This window comes from Mesoplodon densirostris, chromosome 11, assembly GCF_025265405.1.
Source record: "Mesoplodon densirostris isolate mMesDen1 chromosome 11, mMesDen1 primary haplotype, whole genome shotgun sequence".
Lineage (NCBI taxonomy): Eukaryota > Metazoa > Chordata > Mammalia > Artiodactyla > Ziphiidae > Mesoplodon > Mesoplodon densirostris.
The window spans coordinates 39023467-39039162 of NC_082671.1; the positions used below are offsets into that span (position 1 = coordinate 39023467).

At 39.6% G+C, this 15696-nt stretch overlaps 1 protein-coding gene across 1 annotated transcript in view; it reads right to left on the minus strand.

Moving 5' to 3' along the window:
- Positions 1–45: 45 nt before the first annotated feature.
- RXYLT1 (ribitol xylosyltransferase 1) overlaps positions 46–15696 on the minus strand; it is a 28204-nt gene continuing 12553 nt past the window's right edge. Inside the window, exons 4-6 of the mRNA XM_060113716.1 lie at positions 12089–12403; positions 9594–9764; positions 46–482 (exon numbers count right to left, since the gene is read on the minus strand). Of these exons, the coding sequence (XP_059969699.1) occupies positions 65–482; positions 9594–9764; positions 12089–12403 (904 nt within the window). The 3' untranslated portion in view covers positions 46–64. The remainder of the gene's footprint in view (positions 483–9593; positions 9765–12088; positions 12404–15696) is intronic.

The following is a 15696-nucleotide window of genomic DNA, read 5'->3' on the forward strand; positions in this document are numbered from 1 at the left end:
CACACACATACCCAGTATTAGAAATTCAAAAAATCAGATCTTAGCTCAAAAAGATGAACTACAGTTAACCTTTATTGTTCTTTAGAAATGAACTTTCCACAATATTAATAAATCTCATTTTTAGCTCTGCTTTGAAGTATTGATACCAGTGAAGTAACCTTTTTCTTCTTTGAATCTTTTCTTGTAAAATTATAGTTTTCTCTTTTTCTAAAATAGCAGGAAGTTCCTTCCAGTTCTTAATAAAGATAAAGGGAGCATTCATGGACTTGAGTAACTGCAGAGGAGCATTATGGTAAACAGATGAATTTCCACAGCTGCCAGCTGTCATTACATCTTCTACCACGGGAACGGAGCCATAGGAGCAAGCCTCATATATTCTGTAACACTCCGTGTTTACTCCTGCTGGGCACAACGTGAGATCACTCTGACGCAGAGCATCTTGATAATTCTTAAGGCTTTCATTTGTTTCTTGAGGCTGCCACCTAGAAAATCAGAAAAAAACCTGAAGTTTTCACTTTACTAAGCGTATCTTTTGTGGAAGAAAATATTTTATCTTTTAATGTTGGTTACAAGAAATGGTAAACACATTATAGAGGTGGCAGGCAGAAGAGATGCATAAAATCTTGCCCAAATAGATTTCTTGAAAATATTTAAGAATTTGAGAAGTTTACAGCTACACATTTAAAAAAATCTTGTGGCCATACAATTTCTGAATGAAATTATATCAGCCAAAATTTTGTGAGTGCTTTGTCTTCTTTCTCTACCTCACCCTCCATCCAAATTCCTGCCCTTATGGAGCTTATTATCACAGTTCTAGTGGTGGAGACAGATAGTAACCAGGTCAAGTCAGTAAATTATTTAGAAGGTGTTAAGTGTTGTGTGGAAAAATAAAGCAGAGAAGTGAGGAGGGAGTTTTTGGTAGGATGGTATTGCAACTGTAAAGAGGTGATCAGGGAGTGTCTCACTGCATGGGCATCTGAGCGGGGAGCCAGAGGTGAGGGAGCAAACCACACAGATATCTGGGGGAAGAAGAGAGCACAGAGCAAGCATAAAGGCCATGATATGGCATGTGCTACGCATGTTCAAGGGACAGCAAGGAAGCCAGGGTTTCTAAAGCAGGGTAACTGAAGGGGAGAGGTGTAGAAGATGAAGTCAGAGCACCCATCACAGAGTTTTGATCAGAGGGGTAACTGACCTGATCTATGTTTTATCAGAATCTATCCGGCTGTTGTGTTGAGAGTAGATTGTATGGGGCAAGGGTAGGAGCTGAGAGGCTAGTTAGAAAACTAGACGTTCCCTCCTGACTGTTCCTATTTTCTCAGTGAAATAAGCAACAGGGTCATAAGGTAAGAGCAGTTGGGAAGAGAGAAGAAGGTATGAAACAGTCTTCCAGGAGAGAGGAAGAATACATGGACAAGGGAGATGGATGACTGCTGGACACTCAAGGGTCAGGGTCATATATATATATATATATTTTTAAATAAATTTATTTATTTTTATTTTTGGCTGCGTTGGGTCTTTGTTGCTGCACGCGGGCTTTTCTCCAGTTGTGGCGAGCAGGGGCTACTCTTTGTTGCGGTGCGTGGGCTTCTCACTGGGTGGCTTCTCTTGTTGTGGAGCATGGGCTCTAGGCACGCGGGCTTCAGTAGTTGTGGCACGCGGTCTCAGTGGTTGTAGCTCATGGGCTCTAGAGCGCAGGCTCAGTAGTTGTGGTGCACGGGCTAAGTTGCTCCGCGGCATGTGGGATCTTCCCAGACCAGGGCTCGAACCTGGGTCCCCTGCGTTGGCAGGCGGATTCTTAACCACTGCGCCACCAGAGAAGCCCAAGGTCATATATTTAAAGTGAGAACAATTGGCACCTTTCTCCAAGTGTGTTTGGCTGCATGGGTGAAGGTATGGAGCAGGTAAGAGAGCTGGATTTAACCAGAGTTAGGGTTTGCTAGATTAAGGAACTAGGGAGCTGGTTGTATATGTGGTCATGATTGACTATGAAATTTAAGTGGGTAAAGAATAAAGTAAAGATGAGGTGGGTAAAGGACAATGAAAAGGTATAAGGAACAATGAACTGTAAGTCCCAGTTAAATTGCTGAAGTCAGATTATTACAGGGAATGAGCTGGAATGATAGAAAATGATGTTTACAGAGAGAGAGATGCTGGAATTTGAGATCATGCAGTATGTGTAATCATAAGGTCCAGGAAATGACCATGGTAGTGAATGGCTGAGGTCAAGTGGAGACCCAGATCGCTGGGGGAGAGGAAGTAAAGGAACTGCAAGACCAACGTGATGGAAAGACCATCTTTGTGGATTTGGGAATCACTAAGAATGAGGCTGGAAAAAATGTCGGAGACACTGAGAGTATGCCAGGAACTAGACTCTTCAAAGAATTAAGGGGATAAACCCAAGGGCCAGTATATGATTTCTCTTTTCTTTTAGGAGTTTTTTAAAAATTAATTTTATATTAGAGTATAGTTGATTTACAATGTTGTGTTAGTTTCAGGTGTACAGCAAAGTGAATCAGTTATACATGTATATATCTCCACTCTTTTTTTTTTTTTTTTTTGTGGTACGCGGGCCTCTCACTGTTGTGGCCCTTCCCGTTGCGGAGCACAGGATCTGGATGCGCAGGCTTAGCGGCCATGGCTCACGGGTCCAGCCGCTCCGCGGCATGTGGGATCTTCCCAGACCGGGGCACAAACCTGTGTCCCCTGCATCGGCAGGCGGACTGTCAACCACGGCGCCACCAGGGAAGCCCTCTCCACTCTTTTTTTAAGATTCTTTTCCCATGTAGGCCATTACAGAATACTGAGTAGAGTTCCCTGTGCTATAAATAGGTTCTTATTAGTTATCTACTTTATATATAGTAGTGTGTATATGTCAATCCCAATCTCCCAATTTATCCCTTCCCCTTATGATTTCAAAGAGAAAGAATAGTTTTGTCTGCTGGTATGAGATTCAAAATTGGAGGTTTTAGGGAGGGAAAAGGGAGAGTGGTCTGGAAGCAGCAATGAGAAGCAAGGAGGACACCTACTCCACCTCCTGGCTCAATGGTAGGAGAGGGATTTTAAGAATAATTCTGTTCCCACAGTAAGCTTTGTTATTTTGCCCTCACTCATTCCATTCTAGGCACACTGTCCCTCGTTCCTCACACATGGTAAGCATGCTTCCACCTTAGGCCTTTATATCTGCTCTTCCCTCTGCCTGGGCAACTCTTCTCCCAAATAGACATGAGGCTCACCCCTCTGCCTTTTTCAGTCCTGTGCTTAAATGCAAACTTCTAACTAGCACTTTCCTTGGCTATTCTAAAATATCAAATGCTCCACTCCTGACCCCAAGTCCTCTCTACATCCCCCTCCTCTGCTCAATTTTTTTACATGGTATTTATCATCGTCTGACACTATATATATATGACACAATATATTTTATTGGTTTGTCTCCTCCAATAAGCATTTAAGTTCTAAGAGGGCATGGACCCTTTTGACTGTTTTGCTCACCACTGTATCCCTTTATGGCTAAAATAGTTTTTGGCATATAGCAGTTGCTTGATAAATATTTGTTGACTGAATGGATATAATATGATTACACTAGCCATTAGAGAAATGTAAATCAAAACTACAATGAGGTATCACCTCACACCAGTCGTCATCAAAAAAGCTACCAACAATAAATGCTGGAGAGGGTGTGGAGAAAAGGGAACCCTCCTGCACTGTTGGTGGGAACGTAAATTGATACAGCCACTATGGAGAACAGTATGGAGGTTCCTTAAAAAAACTAAAAATAGAACTACCATATGACCCAGTAATCCCACTACTGGGCATATACCCTGAGAAAACCATAATTCAACAAGAGTCATGTACCACAATGTTCATTGCAGCTCTATTTACAATAGCCAGGACATGGAAGCAACCTAAGTGTCCATCAACAGATGAATGGATAAAGAAGATGTGGCACATATATAAAATGGAATATTACTCCGCCATAAAAAGAAACAAAATTAAGTTATTTGTAGTGATGTGGATGGACCTAGAGTCTGTCATACAGAGTGAAGTATGTCAGAAAGAGAAAATCAAATACTGTATGCTAACACATATATATGGAATCTAAAAAAAAAAAAAAAGTTCTGAAGAACCTAGGGGCAGGACAGGAATAAAGACGCAGACATAGAGAATGGACTTGAGGACACAGGGAGGGGGAAGGGTAAGCTGGGACGAAGTGAGAGAGTGGCATGGACATATATATACTACCAAATGTAAAACAAATAGCTAGTGGGAAGTAGCCGCATAGCACAGGGAGATCAGCTCAGTGCTTTGTGACCACCTAGAAGGGTGGAATAGAGAGGGTGAGAGGGAGATGCAAGAGGGAGGGGATGTGGGGATATATGTATACGTATAGCTGATTCACTTTGTTATACAGCAGAAACTAACACAACAGTGTACAGCAATTATACTCCAATAAAGATGTTAAAAAATATATATGATTACGCTAGCAATACTGAATGGATATGATTACACTAGCAATAGAGTCAGGATTTCTTTTCTTTTTTTTTTTGTATTTCTATGCCTGATTGATTGGTTGATTTTTTACAATTTCCAATCCCTTCTTTTCTGTGAATGAAAGATTTCTTAAATTGTATAATGCTTTACAATCTTCAAAAGTTTCACACACATAATTTCATATAATCACATAATAACCCTTCTTCCCCCTCTACCTCTAAATTGCCTCTCCTGCTTCCCTCTCCTCACTGGTAACCACTAGCTTGTTCTCTGTATCTGTGAGTCTGCTTCTTTTTCGTCTTATTCACTAGTTAGCTGCATTTTTAAGATTCCACATTAAGTGATATTAAACAGTATTTGTCTTTCTCTGTCTGACTTATTTCACTTAGCGTAACACCCTCCAAGTCCATCCATGTTGCTGCAAATAGCAAAATTTCGTTCTTTTTTATGGCTGATTAGTATTCCATTGTATATATATACCACATCTTCTTTATCCATTCATCTGTTGATGGATGCTTAGTTTGCTTCCATATTTTGGCAGTTGTAAATAATGCTGCTATGAACATTGGGGTGCATGTATTGGTATCTTTTCAAATGAGTGTTTTTGGTTTTTTTCCAGTTTTTTTGTTTTTGTATATACCCAGGAGTGGAGCTCTTGTGTCATGTGGTGGTTCTATCTTTAGTTTTTTGAGGAACCTCCATACTGTTTTCCACAGTGGCTGCACCAGTTTACATTCCTACCAACAGTGCCCTTGTCTCCACAGCCTCACCAATATTTGTTATTTGTGTTCTTTTTGATGATAGCCATTCTGACAGGTATGAGGTGATATCTCATTGTGGTTTTGCTTTGCATTTCCCTGCTGATTACCAATGTTGAGCATCTTTTCATGTGTGTGTTGGCCATCTGCATTTCCCCTTTGGAAAAATGTCTTTTCAGTTCTTCTGCCCATTATGTAATCAGGTTGTTTGCTTTCTTGATGTTGAGTTGGATGAGCTGTTTATATATGTTGGATATCAGCCCCTTATCAGTCGTATCATTTGCAAATATCTTCTCCCATTGAGTAGGTTGTTTTTTCATTCTGTTGATGGTTTCCTTTACTGCGCAAAAGCTTTTAGGTTTAATTAGGTCCCATTTGTTTATTTTTGCTTTTGCTTCCTTTGCTTTAGGAGACAGATCCAAAAAATATTGCTGTGATTTATGTCAAAGAGTATTCTGCCTATGTTTTCTTCTAGGAATTTTATAGTATCTGGTCTTATATTTAGGTCTTTAATCCATTTTGAGCTGATTTTTTTAAGGTGTTAGCGAATGTTCTAATTTCTTTCTTTTACGTGTAGCTGTCCAGTTTTCCCAGCACCACTTATTGAAAAGAATGTCTTTTCTCCATTGTATATTCTTTCCTCCTTTGTCATAGCTAAACTGACTTGACTGTAAGTGTGTGGGTTTATTTCTGTGCTCTCTAGTCTGTTCCACTGATCTATGTGTCTGTTTCTATGCTGGTACCACACTGATTTGATGACTGTAGCTTTGTAGTATAGTCTGAAGTCAGGAAGCATGATTCCTCCAGCTCTGTTCCTCTTTCTCAAGATTGTTTTGGCTATTTGGGGTCTTTTGTGTTTCCATACAAATTTTAAAATGATTTGTTCTAATCTGTGAAGAATGCCATTGATATTTTGATAGGGATTGCACTGAATCTGTAGATTGCATTGGATAGTATGGTCATTTTAACAATATTAATTTTTTCAATCCAAGAACAAGGTATATCTTTCCATCTGTTTGTGTTATCTTCAATTTCTTTCATCAGTGTCTTATAGTTTTCTGAGTATAGATCTTTTTTTTTTTTTTTTTTTTGCTGTACGTGGGCCTCTCACTGTTGTGGCCTCCCCCATTGCGGAGCACAGGCTCCGGACGCACAGGCCCAGCGGCCATGGCTCACGGGCCCAGCCGCTCCGCGGCATGTGGGATCTTCCCAGACCGGGGCACGAACCCGTATCCCCTGCATCGGCAGGCGGACTCTCAACCACTGCGCCACCAGGGAAGCCCTGAGTATAGATCTTTTACCTCCCTAGGTAGGTTTATTCCTAGGTATTTTATTCTTTTTGATGAGATGGTATATGAGATTGTTTCCTTAATTTCTCTTTCTCATAGTTCATTGTTAGTGTACAGAAATGCAACCAACTTCTGTATATTAATTTTGAATCCTGCGACTCTACTGAATTCACTGATGAGCTCTAGTAGTTTTCTGGTGGCGTCTTTAGGATTTTCTATGTGTAGTATCATGTCATCTGCAAACGTGACAGTTTTACTTCTTCCTTTCCAATTTGGATTCCTTTTGTTTCTTTTTCTTCTCTGATTGCTGTGGCTAGGATTTACAAAACTATGTTGAATAAAAGCAGTGAGAGTGGGCATCCTTGTCTTGTTCCTGATCTCAGAGGAAATGCTTTCAGCTTTTCACCATTGAGTATTATGTTAGCTGTGGATTTGTCATATATGGCCTTTATTATGTTGAGGTATGCTCTCTCTATGCCCACTTTCTGGAGAGTTTTTATCATAAATGGATGTTCAACTTTATCCAAAGTTTTTTCTATTGAGATGATTATATGGTTTTTATTCTTCACTTTAAAAATATTTATTTATTTTCTTTATTTATTTTCTTTATTTTTGGCTGTGTCGGGTCTTAGTTGTGGCACATGGGATCTCTGTTGAGGCATGTGGGAATCTTTTGTTACAGCACACAGTCTCTTCATTGCAGCGCGCGGGCTTCTCTCTAGTTGTGGTGTGTGGATTTTCTCTCTCTTGTTGTGGCACGTAGGCTCCAGAACACGTGGACTCTGTAGTTTGTGGTACACGGGCTCTGTCATTGAGGCACGTGAGCTCAATAGCTGTGGCGTGTGGGCTTAGTTGCCCCGCGGGCACGTAGGATCTCAGTTCCCCAACCAGGGATCAAACCCGTGTACCCTGCATTGAAAGGTGCATTCTAAACCACTGGACCACCAGGGAAATCCTCCCAATTACTGTTTCTGATATAATATTTTACATCTAATTGTTCTGTGTATCCCTTAACTCAGGGGTCCCAACCCCCGGGCCACAGACCGGTAGTGGTCTGTGGCCTGTTAGGAACCAGGCCGCACAGCAGGAGGTGAGCGGCGGGCGAGTGAACAAAGCTTCATCTGTATTTACAGCCCTCCCCACTGCTGGCATTACCACCTGAGCTCCACCTCCTGTCAGATCAGTGGCGGCATTAGATTCTCATAGGAGGGTGAACCCTACTGTGAACTGCGCACGTGAGGGATCTAGGTTGCTCGCTTCTTATGAGAATCTAATGCCTGATGATCTGAGGTGGAGCTGAGGCAGCGATGCTAGCACTGGGGAGTGGCTGCAAATACAGATTATCATTAGCAGAGAGGTTTGACTGCACAGAGACCATAATAAATCAACTGCTTGCAGACTCATATCAAAACCCTATCAGTGGGACTTCCCTGGTGGCGCAGTGGATAAGACTCCATGCTCCCAGTGCAGGGGGCCTGGGTTTAATCCCTGGTCAGGGAACCAGATGCCACATGCACGCTGCAACTAAGAGTTCACATGCCACAACTAAGGAGCCTGTGTGCCGCAACTAAGGAGCCCTGGAGCCGCAACTAAGGAGCCTGACTACCTCAACCAAGGAGCCCACGTGCTGCAACTAAGACCCGGCACAACCAAATAAGTAAATTAATTAAAAAAAAAACCCTATCAGTGAGTGGCAAGCGACAAGCTGCATCTTATGGAGTAGACTGGACATAAGCAACACATTTCGGGTGTCAGTGTCTCCCATCACCCCCAGATGGGACCATCTAGCTGCAGGAAAACAAGCTCAGGGCTCCCACTGATTCTGTATTATGGTGAGTTGTATAATTATTTCATTATATATTATAATGTAATAATAATAGAAATAAAGTACACACAGTAAATGTAACGAATGTGCTTGAATCACCCCCAAACCATCAACACCACCACCACCCCAAGTCCGTAGAAAAACTGTCTTCCACGAAACTGGTCCCTTGTGCCAAAAAGGTTGGGGACTGCTGCCTTAACTGCTTATCGTGGATATGGATGATTTTTACTACTTTTGTATTTTAACCTCCCTACCAGCTTTGTGTGTGGTGATTTCCTACTTTCACCGTATGTTTGCCTTTACTTCTTTCATTTTGTAATCTTCTTCTTTCTAGTTGCGGCATTTTCTTTTTTCACTTAGAGAAGTTCCTTTAACATGTGTTGTAAGGCTGGTGCTGTACTCTTTTAGCTTCTGTTTGTCTGTAAAGCTTTTGATAACTCCATCAAATTTGAATGAGAGTCTTGCTGGGTAGAGTATTCTTGGCTGTAGTAGAGTCAGGCTTTCTAAAAGAGAGTATCTGCTCCAATTAATATATTTCTAGATCTAAAAGGACATTTTTTTTAGGCATTGCTTCTCTGATGACTCTGCTTTACACATGAAACTCCATTTGTTTATCTAAAAATAAAATGAATGATCCCCAAATTTCTTCCTTCAGTCCATGAACACCTGTTTCATGATTACCATGTAAAAGATGGAAGAAAGTTAACCCAGTTAAATCCATCCATCCATCCATCCATCCATCCACTCCCCGCTTATCCTGGCCTACTTAATTCAAGGTCCTATGTTACATCTGGGGATTCAAAGAAGAATGGTACATGGCCTCTGTCCTCAGGGTGGTGTCAGGTTCCTAAAGGTGTGAGGAGTATGGCATGCCAGTCTTGGAACACTGAACTGGTTTGCCAAACATCTCAGAGATGAACCTGAGACCATTACTGTCATTTACAATCTCCTGTGTTCAAATCTGACTAACAAATATTATTGAGGAAACCTGAACAATTGACATTTGCATATGATAGTTACCAGCATTCCCCTTCAAGATGGACTATAGGAGAGTCTCTCTATTTTTAATGTATATAACATAGTTTCTTCACAACTTTAATTACTCATGTATCTTCTGGAGAAAGACTGGTATTAATGGAGTTAAAAATGTCTGTGAAAACCTGTGCTGTCACACAAAGCAACTCTCAGATTGGAGACAAAATGGATGAATCAAGTAGACATAGAACTTACTGTTCTCTTGCTGAAACCCAGCAAAGCTTATCATTCCCATCTTGTTTCAAAATGTTCATTAGTGCTTGTCTGGATGAATTTTCATAAATGGTTCCTACGAAATTACACAAGTATGGCCTTTCATTATGCAGCATTGACCAATTCGCCTCCACCACAGGAAAATTCCTGTATCTATAAAAATAAGTACATGTGAGTTAATAATATATGACAATAGGGCTAGCAAAATTTCCATAATCCAACATCTTAGGTAGCATGATGATGTAGAGAAAAGAGATTTAAAATATGATTTTCTAACCCCCAAATTATAATTTTCCATGCTTACTTTGGAAAAGTTCCTAAATCTACTGACTTAAAAAAAATGCTCACTTTGACATCTTTTACAAAATTGCTATAGAGACTATGTGCCTAAAGTGCCTTGTTTTTTATATTCTTCAACTTCCATTACTTACCTGAAGTTATAAGACAGGTTGAATTTAAGACCTTAAAGGTAAAAAGAATCTTCTACATTCATAATAATCATGATTTAATTAATGTTTTAGGCAGGTGATGGAAAGATTACAGAATACATACTGCTATAGCAAAGAACTCCAACTCCAAAGGCTTATCAAGTAGATTAAAAAAAAAAAACCTTACATCCCACACAGGAGAGGTCTGTTGCAACTGGCCCATTCTAATGGGCATTTGGTAATTCCAGGCATCAAATTATATGCCTGAACTACAACCTTCACATAAGAGAAAGCTTAACGTAACAGTTAGTCTATAACAGGTTTTCTCAATCTCGGCATTACTGCCATTTGGGCCAGATAATTCTCCATTGTGGAGGCTGTCCTCTACATTGTAAGATGTTTACCAGCAGCCCTGGCCTCTATCCACCAGATGCCAGTACAACCTCCTCTCTCCACTTGTAACAACCAAATATATCTCCAGACATTGCTAAATATCTCCTGGGGGTGGGTGTGGGGTGAAATTGCACCTGGTTGAGAACCACTGATCTATAGGAAAGATACTGGCTTTGTCCAATATTACCAGAGTTACTGTGAAGAAGTAATTCTTTTGTTTCAAAACATTTTACAAATATGGGCTCTACACAAGGAATAGATTTTTCAGAGCACCTTAAACTTGGCTATACCTAACAAACCTTTTTGTCTGCCCTACCCTAAGCCTGCTGAGTCAGAATTTTGTTGTGGAAGGCCAGGGAATATGTCTTATTAATGTGCTTCCCTGGTGATATTTGTGTAGCCAACTGGGCAGCAGTCTAAGGTCACATTTTGTAACCAGTGATAAAATAATGCATAATGAACATCTGATTCAAATACATTATATTACTGAGCTATTTCATAATTCATCCATTCAACAAATATTTGTTGAATGCTTACTCTGTAGGCACTGTTTTAGGCTCTACAGATGAAGTAGTGAACAAAAGAGACAAAAGTCCCTGCCATCAGGAAGTTTATGTACTAGTGGCAACTTAAAGTCAACCTACTGTTATTCAAAGGCTCTCTATTAACAGAATGATACAAAATAAGTTTCCAGTTCTATAGAAAGATTTCACATATATTACATACTATTTAATTACCCTTTCTTTATACACAACAGATTTGTGCAAATTCTATCAGTCTTAGTCGCAGACCTGAGTATATTATAATCCTCCCAAACCCCAGGGTCAGTGTGCTCTTCATTTAATATTGGATCTAAAGTAAGGATTTAAGGGGAGTTCACTGGCGGTCCAGTGGTTAAGACTCCATGCTTCCACTGCAGGAAGCATGGGTTCGATTCCTGGTCAGGGAACTAAGATCCCACATGCCATGTGGCATGGCACCCCCTCCCACCAAAAAAAGAAGAAATAAAGTAAGGATTTAAGAAAACTCTATATCTATATAGTTATATAGGTATAGTTATATAGATATATAGATTCTATAATTGTTTTAAGAAGGTCCATCTGTCTGCCATCCACTGCTAAACATTTCTTTAAGGTACTAGTGATAAACCTGAAAATTTCTCCTATGACTTGGGGTTCTAAAATACAAAAATGTAACTCATCTGCTCTCCTCATAAAAGTCTAAGATACTCTAAAAACATTATTATTACCAAAGCATGAGACCAAACCATATTTTTGCCCATAGAAAAGGTTGTACACGGCCTCAATGAGCTCAGAAGTACTACATTTACTACAAATTTTTTTTTTTTTTTTTTTTTTTTTTTTTTTTTTTTTTTTGCGGTACGCGGGCTTCTCACTGTTGTGGCCTCTCCCGTTGCAGAGCACAGGCTCCAGACGTGCAGGCTCAGCAGCCATGGCTCACGGGCCTAGCCGCTCCGCGGCATGTGGGATCTTCCCAGGCCGGGGCACGAACTCGCGTCCCCTGCATCGGCAGGCGGACTCTCAACCACTGCGCCACCAGGGAAGCCCCATTTACTACAAATTTAAAATACAATCTTGCTGATACAGAAATTCAGGTCTTAGAGTCTAAAAACATGTAATGATATTTGGTACTTACGTTGCTACTCCTAAAGGCCACTGAAAAACATCCATGTAATTAATCCAGGGGCTGTCATATATTATGAAAAGTAGTTCCACAGAGCCTCCATTTCTTTTGAGAAACTGGTTTATCCACTCATTATTACAGTGTTCATTTCCAAGCAAAACAACAGCAAGATGCTTGAGTTTTTGAGTTTGCACTAAATTTTGTGCATAAAGTAACCACTGGGTGGCATAAAAGACCTTTGCTTTTTCTCTTCCATTTAGAACGAGTACCACATTATTCTCATCAACAGAGAAGTACCCTGGGACCACAGCTGGACCAGTGATGAAGCTGTTAAAAACAAAATGAAAACAAGAGACAAACAAAAAGAGAACAAAAGTATTTGGTATCAGAAGTTTTAAATCATTTTATATAAAGTATATAATGAAACTTAATCCATATTCTTTCTAGAAATAATTTCTATAACACATGTTTTTTTGAACAACTTTGGATGACGGGACATAGATATAGATTAATGGGAAACTTTGGTTGTAGACAGATTAATTATATGCAAATTTGAAAGTACCCACAGGAAAAAATATTTACCTTATATATCTAATAAAAGTATAAATATAAAAATTTGAATGGGAAGATATATATAACAAATTCACGATAGTGGTTGTCTCTTAGGAGGAAGGAAGAGGAAAGGGCCTGAGGAAACAATACAAAGAGAGCATTTATTGCCTTTACTGGAAATATCTAATTCCTTTATGAGGAAAGTTAAATATCTGAAGCAAATATGACAGAGAGACAGAATTTGTTAGTTCTAGGTGGTGGGTAAATGGGAATCTATTGTATTACTCTCTATTCTTTTTTTTTTTTTTTTTTATGCGCAGGCTCAGCGGCCATGGCTCACGGGCCCAGCTGCTCCACGGCATGTGGGATCTTCCCGGACCGGGGCACGAACCCGTGTCCCCTGCATCCGCAGGCGGACTCTTAACCACTGCGCCACCAGGGAAGCCCACTCTCTATTCTTTAAGGTATTTTAAAAATATCATAAAAGGAATAGATACATGTCATAACTCACATTTCATATTATGTGCTGCTTCGAACAACCAATACCATTGAAATATTTTACACGAATGTGTATTCAATACAAAAAATACCATTTAACCTATCGTAAACTTAGTTACAACGGTCCTAGATTCTTTGCAACCTGCTCAAACATTTCTTTATAACTTGCTAGAATCTTTTAATATTTAGTACAAATATGCTGAAATCCTGCTTTTTTTGCTTATTGTTGGGGATAAAAACTAACATTATTAAATGCCTTTTATATACATGATACATAGGCACTCTGCACAGGTTATCCTTTAAGCTCCACAGCAACTCTGCAGAGGAGATTAGTCCCCCATTTTGCATTTGGGAAATCAGGCTTTAGTTGCACAACCTGTGATGGCAGCATCACGTTTTGAATCAAGATCTAACTTCAGAGCTTGAGTCAGTCCCATGACACTATGGTTAACAAGTACTTGAACTAGTAGATATTAGTTAAAACACAAAATATAAATATGTATTTTGTCTGTATATGTACTGTATGAATGCTATGACATTATTCTACAGTGATAATAAGCTACACGGATCAGAACTGCATTTTGAGTCTGCTTTGGACAGGAAGACGCCAAATAATTCAGCAATCATTTAGTAATTTAAGAGAATGGGCAGAATCTGAGGGGTTAGAAAACACTTTAAAGAGAATGATGATAATTATGATAGGTTTAAAATACTTATTATTGGTAGTACACGAACACTTTTTCTCTCCTTTAAAATTATAGGTGGGAATAGTTCTAATTTTAATGATCCACACAAATTAACAAAAGCATGATTCATTCAGGGCACATTTGACCCATCTTGGAATCTCCACAGCTCTCTTTTTGTAGAATGCTCTCACATTCCAGCAAGCAGGCATGTCAGCTCTTATGCTCTGACTAACTGGTTTTCTAGACCTCAAGGCCATGTTCAAATAATAGTGAAAGCCCTGGGGTCAATGCTCTGGAGCTAAGGTATAGATCGGAGGTTCCCAAATTTTATTGGTTCCCAAGACTTTCAGTGTTTTAGTAATTTTTTCAAGCCAGAAGAAATGAGTAATGGTTCAGTTTTTTAAGTTCTTAGATCCAAATAACTTAGTATTTATGTCCTAAGAGCTTAGAAGCCACTTTAAAAATAATACACATACACTGAAGGAAAAAATAATATTCCTATTTCATTCTTAACTAACCACACATACTTAATAATGGGATGTGTGCACCCGTTGAGCACTACCCAACTTCTCAAACCTTGGAATCAGAGAGGACACTGCCACGGTCGCTGCCTGTTCCACTTTGATTTTTGCACAGTACTTGGATTTGATCACAGCAACCATAGGAAATCCAGCTCCACAAATGTATGACATCTCTGAAATGGATGTAGGGTGATCTAATGTTGAAACTGTGAACTACCTCAAACTAGTTTGCATGGTGTTTGACAGATATGAAGTATAATTGTGATTCCTACAAATATTTGTGGTGCCCCAGGGTGCCTTAGTATACAGTTTGGGAAGCACAGATTTAGGTAAAGAAACTTTAGGGGTAAAAAAAAAATCCCATAAGATTCAGATAGTTGTGTGTGTGTTGGGAGGTGTGTTAGTCAGACTGCAGTGGGTTGAGAAGTGAATGAGAAGGGGACAGTAAGAAGTAAGTGGGGAGAAATGCAAATCAAAACTACAATGAGGTACCACCTCATACCAGTCAGAATGGCCATGATTAAAAAGTCTACAATTAACAAATGCTGGGAAGGGTGTGCAAAAAAGGGAACCCTCCTACATTGTTGGTGGGAATGTAAATTGGTGCAGCCACTATAGAAAACAGTTTGGAGGTTCCTCAAAAAACTAAAAATAGAATTACCATATGATCCAGCAATCCCACTTCTGGGCATATATCCAGATAAAACTCTAATTCAAAAAGATACATACACCCCTATGTTCATAGCAGCACTATTCACAATAGCCAAGACACGGAAACAACCTAAATGTCCATTGACAGATGAATGGATAAAGATGTGGCACACATACACAATGAATATGATTCAGCCATAAGAAATAATGAAATAATGCCATTTGCAGCAACATGGATGGACCTAGAGGTTTTCATACTAAATGAAGTAAGTCGGAAAGAAAAAGGCAAATACCATATGATATCACTTGTATGTGGAATCTAAAGTATGACACGAATGAACTTATCTACGAAACAGACTCACAGACATAGAGAACAGACTTGTGGTTGCCAAGGTGCATGGGGAGTATGGGAGGGATGGATTGGGAGTTTGGGATTAGCAGATGCAAAGTATTATATATAGAATGGATAAACAACAAGGTCCTACTGTAGAGCACAGGGAACTATATTCAACATCCTGTGATAAACGATAATGAAAAAGAACATGAAAAAGAAGGTATATATATGTATAACTGAATCACTTTGCTGTACAGCAGAAATTAACACAACGTTGTAAATCAACTATACTTGAATAAAATAAATTACAAAAAAGTAGTAAGTGGGGACAGTAAGTGTAGACAACTCTTCTGAAAGTGTGGATGAGAAGGTGAGAAC